The sequence below is a fragment of the Penaeus japonicus genome, unplaced genomic scaffold (assembly GCF_977035675.1).
Source record: "Penaeus japonicus unplaced genomic scaffold, GWHDUDI00000001_assembly GWHDUDI00000037, whole genome shotgun sequence".
NCBI classification, from domain to species: domain Eukaryota; kingdom Metazoa; phylum Arthropoda; class Malacostraca; order Decapoda; family Penaeidae; genus Penaeus; species Penaeus japonicus.
In genome coordinates, this window is record NW_028234439.1 from 5,548,097 (window position 1) to 5,555,596 (window position 7,500).

At 46.3% G+C, this 7,500-nt stretch overlaps 2 protein-coding genes across 4 annotated transcripts in view; one reads left to right on the forward strand and one right to left on the reverse strand.

Moving 5' to 3' along the window:
* LOC122263610 (uncharacterized) overlaps positions 1 to 7,500 on the forward strand; it is a 104,314-nt gene that overhangs the window by 30,768 nt on the left and 66,046 nt on the right. The window lies entirely within an intron of this gene.
* The window catches only part of LOC122258600 (uncharacterized), a 15,603-nt gene that overhangs the window by 7,365 nt on the left and 738 nt on the right, over positions 1 to 7,500 (reverse strand). The window contains exon 1 of the mRNA XM_043024614.2: positions 6,337 to 7,500. This exon is cut by the window's right edge and continues 738 nt beyond it. Coding sequence (XP_042880548.2) covers positions 6,337 to 7,500 — 1,164 coding nt within the window. The remainder of the gene's footprint in view (positions 1 to 6,336) is intronic.

Here is a 7,500-nt window from a genome sequence, read left to right on the forward strand (position 1 = left end):
ACACGTGCAAGCGCGTGCAACGGTCCGCAAACAATGTACTCTGCTTGCGTGAACTTCCCTTCCCGTCCTCTCCCTCTTCTTCCTATTGTTATTTCTCTTACTCAGAGAGAATGAGAGAGCACGAAAGAAAGAGAGAGAATGGAGAGGATAAAAAAACAAGAACTGGAGAGAGAAAGAGAATCAGATCACTAATCAGAATAAAGATACTTGACAGACAGACAGACAGACAGACAACCAGCCGGCCTGATGGACATTCCCCCACGTGGGATGCTAAGGTTTTTGGCGATGGTAACACCTGTAATTTGCGGTGCCATGAAAAAGGAAGACTTGATTGTTCCTTAATTGACGCGGGATAAGAACCAGCTATCGCGGATGGTGTGGCCTTTATCTTATTTATTTATTATTTTTCACGTTTTCTGGGTAAAGGGATCAATTTTTTTTTATTTATTTATTTTTTTTTTTTTTAATAAGGATACTATTTCTAGAGTAGTGCTAGTCCTATGTTTACGTTCGTTCCATCAACGTGGTGGATGACGGTTTAGAGTAAAATATATAATTTTTTGTCCATGTCCAATACGAAGTGAAGAGTGATCTTTTCCTGATCATCTAGCGGTTTTATGATTGCTACATTTTAACGTTAGCGGTTATGCTGTAGTGTACCATAGAATCCCCTATATCTTTTTTGCTCCTTTAACTGTACAACCAGTGAAAAAGAGAAGTTTAGTTACAGTAATTAGATGCGCACGGAAGCCTATAGTAATAAACGTCCCACCGCATTATTTTTTTTCTCCATATAAACGGATGTAGAGTCTGGCGTTTCGAAGGAAGACGTGCATGTATGTATGAAAGTAAGTGTATGTGTGTGTGTGTGAGAGAGAGAGTGAGAGAGAGAGAGAGAGAGAGAGAGAGAGAGAGAGAGAGAGAGAGAGAGAGAGAGAGAGAGATCGTTTATGCACACGGGCACTCTTATTCATATTTCAATCAAGCGTTATTGTTATTGTTTTTATGATTATTATTTTGTTTTTATTTTTATTATTGTTTTTTTTTTTTAATTATTGCTCTTTATCATTGTTATTGTTAGCGTTACTGCTACTGTTTTTGTTATTATTTTTATCATTATTATTATATTATTGTTATTATTATTATTATTGTTATTATTATCATTATTATTATTATTATTATTATTATTATTATTATTATTATTATCATCATTATTATTATTATTATTACCACCATCAGTATTACTATTATTATTACTTTTATTGCTACTACTACCACCACCACCTCTACTACTACTACTACTACTACTCCTGCTATTATTACTACTCCTACTACTATTACTACTACTACTACTACTATTAGCGTTCAGCCTAGACGGGCACGCACACGCAAGCAGACTTGTACTTTCTGGTCGGAGGATTCTTAAAAGCATATCAGGCCCTCCTTGCCTCCCTCTCTCAACCTCGAGAATTAGACCGTGGTAGCAAGAGGTGAATAGACAAGGAAGAAAAAAAAAAAAAAAAAAAAAAAAATATATATATAATATATATATTATATATATATATATATATAATATAATATAATATATATATATATAATATATATATATGGATCTTCCTTCAACAAAAATAGATAAAAAAGTTACCTGGTATTTATGTAGGGGACGCCGTGTTATTATTACCTTGATGTGTGTCTTCTTTCTCCCCTCCCTCTTCCTCCACCCCCTTCTCTACCTTTTCTCTCTCCTTCCTACTCCCCTCACTTTTTTTTTTTTTTTTACTATTATCCCCCTATCTCTTATTCTTCTCCATCCCTCTTTGCCTCCCTTTCCCTTCTATCTTGCTTCTCCCCTCCTCATCTTTCCCACTACCCATCATCTCCCTCCCCTTCCTCTGCCCTCCATCATCCCCTCCTCCTCCCCCCTTCCCTCCCTAACACCCCCTCTCCATCATCCCCTTCTCTTCCCAATTGCCTCTCCTTCTTTCTCCCCTTCCCCCGTCAATCTTCCCCCTCCCCCCCCCCGTCAGTCTTCCCCCTCTCCCCCGTCAGTCTTTCCCCCTCTCCCCCGTCAGTCTTTCCCCCTCTCCCCCGTCAATCTTACCCCCTCTCCCCCGTCAATCCTCCCCCATCAATCTTTACCCCTCTCCCCCATGTACAGAGCGTGACAAAGCCGTGCGATTAGCGTGGGGCGACACCGGGGTTTTTCAGCGAGCGCCGGGCGGGGCGAAGGGCTGCCATTAAGAGGATAGTTGGCGGGGAGGTGGGGCGACGCGACGCGACCGCCCTGCCACCTGTCGGCTAACGGGATCATTATGCACCAATGTGTCCCGCGGTATAGAGCACGCACGCAGTACGCGGTTATTATTATTATTGTTATTTTTTTTATTTTTTATTTCTTTCAATTGCTCTTGATCTCTTTCTTTTTTCTTGTTTAGATTATTGTTTGGTCTTCTTGTTCTTTTTTTTTTCTTTCTTTCTTCTTCGTCTTCCCTTCTTCGTCTTTTTCGTCTTCTTTCCTTCATATTTTTCTTCTTCCTCTTTCCTCTTCTGCTCCGTCCACTTGTCAGTATTTTAATTATTCTTCGTATGTCCGATGATGTATTGGTTTAATGATTGATGTGTGTGTGATAGGTGGGGGGGGGGGGGTATATCACAGGCTGTCATGAATAATCGTCTGTTCCATCTTGAAGGTCTGTTGGTGATGGGAAAGATGAAGAAAGAAGGAAAGAGAGAAGAGAACGAACGAAAGAACGATGTATATATACATAGATTATATAGAGTTCTGTATATATATGTGTGTGTGTGAACATATATATATATATATATATATATATATATATATATATATATATATATATATATTACATATACATATAAAGACAGATAGTAAATGTATGTATCTATATGTAAGCATATGTATATAGGAGAGAGTAATAGAAAGAAAGAAAGAGATCATGGTAGAATTAACGTTATGCCTGGCGTACCAAGACCCGCTCTCATGAATGTGCTGCATGACCCATCCACCATGCAAAGGAACAGAGAAATGGTACATTTTCTCGTGCGGGGGTTGAGGGGGGAGGGGGGGGCGTGTCTCTCTGCACTTTCCGAAGTCAAGATATCCACCAGAGTGTTCTCGATTTTTCTTTTCTCTCTCTCTCTCTCTCTTTTTGTGTCATCATTACGCATTCATTTGATGCTCCAGAATGTACAGTATGGCAAAGACACGGTGACTGCGCGAGTTCTAATGGCTGGCTTGTCTTGGCGACGCTTCTACGTACGTACGTGTGTGTGTGTGTGTGTGTGTGTGTGTGTGTGTGTGTGTGTGTGTGTGTGTGTGTGTGTGTGTGTGTGTGTGTGTGTGTGTTTCTGTCTGTCTGTCTGTCTGTCTATATATGTATTTATATGTATGTGTCCGTGTGAACATATTTATGTATGTATATGTACGGATGTGCTTGCTGCTGTACGTGCGTATGTGTATGTACATACGTTTGTTTACATCCACTGAACTGACCCAAAAAGAAGTAAAAATAAATACCAGTTTCAAAGCCTCTTTTTTGGAACATCGAGTCATTCTTGCACAAAGGAAGGCGTCGGGCGTTATTAGAGGCGATTTTCCTTTCTTTTTTTTTCTTTCGCAGAAGAGTAACCTAATTAAGCGCAAGTCACCGGCCATTAAGCGCTGATTATGAATGATTATCAGCTGATTGTGAAGCGGGGGAAGGAGAGAGGGGAGGGAAGGAGGAGAGAGGGAGGAAGGAGGAGAGAGGGAAAGGGAGGGAGGGAGGAGAGAGGGAGGGAGGGAGGAAGGAGAGAGGGAAAGGGAGGGAAAGGGAGGGAGGGAGGGAGAGAGGAAGAGAGTGAGAAGGAGAACGAGGAAGGGAATGAGAGGGAGAGAGGGAAAAAACAGACAGACATATTGAAATGCACACAGCCATATCGAGTAGACGAGAGACAGAGACAGAGGCAGAGACAGACAGAGACAAGAGACAGAGACAGAGACAGACAGAGAGATTGTCGAGAAGTAGAACCGGCGTCTTAATGAGATAACTGTCCGTTCAGAGAAAATGGCTCTTACACACCCGGCTTCCAACGAGACGCTCTGGTTGCTGTCTCGCCAGGGCACTCCTCCGCTGGACTTTGTTTTGTCGCCCCGAGAAGAGGAGGAGGAGGAGGTGGAGGAGGAGGTGGTGGTGGTGGTGGTGGTGGTGGTGGTGGTGGTGGTGGTGGTGGTGGAGGTGGAGGTGGTGGTGGAGGAAGAGAAGGAAGAGGAGGCAGAGGAGGCAGAGGAGGAGAAGGTATAGGGGGAAGAGGAGGAGGAGATAGAAGCGGATAAGGAGAAGATAGAAGAGAAGGAAGGAGACGGGTAGAGAGATGTGGATGAGGGGGAGAAAGAGAAGTATAGGTGGAAGAGAAGGAGAGGAGGAAGTGGAGGAGAAGGAGAAGGAAAAGTAAGAGAAAGTGAAAGATAAGAATTAGTATAGAAAATTAATAATAATAAAAAAATGAATAAATAAATAAAGAGCACAGAAATGGAAGAAGGAACACTTTTAAAAGCGAAAAGTTGTGGTTGAAGAATCGCATATGGTTGCCGTTTAAGAGGCTGGTTGCGGTGGAGAGGTAGCGGGAATGGTGGTTGCGGGTGGCACAGAGGGACAGTATGGTGACGTCACTGTGGTTGACGGGTTGAGGATGGTTTGCGTCTAGGAGCTTTGGCGGGTGGGAGGGGTGGTGGGGACAGGGGGGAGGGGTGTTGCAATTTATTTGTTATTTGTTTGTGGATGGTTTGTTGGTTTTGTTTTTGGTATTGTTGTTTTATTACAATTGGATATATTAATTTTATTTTGAAAAATATTTATATTATTATTATGATGATTATTAGTGTTATTGTTAGTATCATCTACATGCTTTATTATTTTATTGTCGTTATTATTATTATTATTACTATTACTATTGTTAATTCCTGTTACTATTATCATCATTATTATCATGACATTATTATTTTTATCACCATCATTAATCCCATTATTAGAGGGAGTGCAGAGTGCGTTTAAGAGAAGGAAGTTAAGGTGTGTTTGTGCTTGTGCTTGTGTTTGCGTGTGTGGAGGGGGAGTGAGTGAGGACGGGGGAGGGGGGAGAAGATGAACATGCCATTCGGAGCGTACGAGAGAACACGTTCCTCCCTCCCTCCCTCCCTCCCTCCCTCTCACTCTGCTTGCGTTGTGAATTGAGAGCAAGTGCTTTGCCACTTCTATGTCGCCCTCGCTGCTCTGTGACGTCATATCGTTTATGACGTCGGTTGCGACTGGCGATTTCAACGCAACCGCAGCATGGTATCTTTAGCGCGTTGTGGTGGTGGTTGATGGTGATGATAATGATGGTGATGATGATGAAAAGAAAGATAAAAGAACAAGAAGCAAATATGAGAGAGAGAGAAAGAGAAAGAGAAAGAGAAAGAGAGAGAGAGAGAGAGAGAGAGAGAGAGAGAGAGAGAGAGAGAGAGAGAGAGAGAGCAAGAAAAGGAAAAGACGAAAGATAAAGTACCAAGCGATAAGGCCAGACGACCACGCAAGACAACCACAGAAGACGACCAGGTGTTGCGCCAGATATGAAGAACTCGCCGTGCATGATTTATGTGTGCATGACTCCGGACCCACATTCTCGCCTCGGTCGGTGTCAGAGAAAAGAGGAAGACCGAAATAGCATATTTTTATTCTTTGATAATAATAATAATAATTATTAGTAGTGATATTGTTATTATTACTATTATAATTATTATTGCAATCATAAGAGGAGGAGGGAGAGGGAAGAAGGGAGGAAGAGGAAGAGGAAGAGGAAGAGGGGGAGGGGGAAGGAAAGAACAAACAAAGGCAAACAACCAAACAGAAATAAGTGCAAACAATATATGACTGACCCTTTCTTTCTTCTACTTTCCAGGTACGTTATGAGATTCTGTATTCCTATATCGCAAGAAGGTAAGAGTCAAAAATCGTATATTCTTTTTTTCATCTTTATCATCGTTGTTTGATTATTTTTAAAGTCATTTTGTGGCAGTTTTTTTTTAAGTATTCTGTTTTTGGTGTTTTTTTTTCTGTCTCGCGGATATTTGATTTGAGATAGATAGAAAGAGAGAGAGAGAGAGAGAGAGAGAGAGAGAGAGAGAGAGAGAGAGAGAGAGAGAGAGAGAGAGAGAGAGAGAGAGAGAGAGAGAGAGAAGCTAGCGAGGGCTTGCTTTCCTCTCCTGGCGAAGGGCGTGAGAATATATTTACGTGATTGAATGATCGTTTTCTTGGGAAAGGAACATCGTTAGAAAAAGGAGCGACGCCTTGCTTTGCTCACCTGGCGAAGGGCGTGAGGGCGGCCTGGACGGGGCCCACCTGCCTCCAGGCGTTGTTGGCGCGGCAGAGGAGCGCCCTCAGGCAGCTGGGGCGTGCGCGGGCCCTGGCGTACAGCGTGGTCATGTCGAGGCCCACGGGGGACACGGCGGTCACCAGGGAGAACCAGCGGTCCGTCCAGTGGCCCGAGCCGCCCACGGAGCTCTCGTCCTCCACCACGCCCATCCTCCGCTGCACGGGCGGCTGGGGCGAGTTGGGCGCACTGGGCCAGCCATACCTGCTGTCGTCGCTGTAGTTGTACTGCTGGCCGTGCGGGCGCGCGCCCTGGGCATCGTCGTAGGCCAGAGGGCGCGGCTGCCGACGGGAGGAGCGCAGGGACGCCCTCGAGCGCCTCAGGGACTGCGCCAACGCCTCCGGGAAGTAGTGGTCCGATTCGCTGATGACTCGCGCCTGCCTGGCGGAGGGGGACGCGCGGGACACCTTCATGGCGGAGGCGAGGGCGGGCAGCACGTCCATCCGCTGCTGCGCGCGCCCCAGCACCGTCAGCGCCCGCAGCGTGGACTCGACCTGCTCCAGGTCCATCTGGCTGAGGGTGTCGAAGAAGGCAGGCAGGTCGTCCACCGCGGAGGCCAGGCCGCGCCCCATGGGGCTGCCGTCGGCGCTCAGGATCTGCCGGAGGGCTGTCTTGAGGCCGTCCTTGGTGGCTAGCAGGCCGTAGAACTTCTTGAGCGGCTGGTAGATGCGAGGGTGGAGGCGCACGGTGGACATGGCGGCGGGCGAGCTCGCGATCTCCGACATGAGCCTCGACTTGGCCTGCTGCAGCCACAGCGTCGCGTCCGTGCCGTTACCCGAGGCCGAGGCCAGGACCTTGTGGAGGAGCGAGAGCCAGGGCGGCGGCGCGGGGGCGTCCACCCGCCTCCCCGACGCGTCCACCATGGCCACCTGCTCGGGCATGGCGCGCGACAGCAGGTTGGCCATGTACTGCGAGCTGTGCACCTTGATGACCAGCTCGTCCAGCACCTTCTGCACCTGCCACTGGATGACGCGGTCCGACAGCCCCTCGCGGTCGCCGCTCACGTACTTGTTGGCGGCGTACACCACCACCGCCAGCAGGTTGAAGAGCCCCACCAGGAGCACCACCGCGTCGTCCTCGCGCGGCGCGATCTGG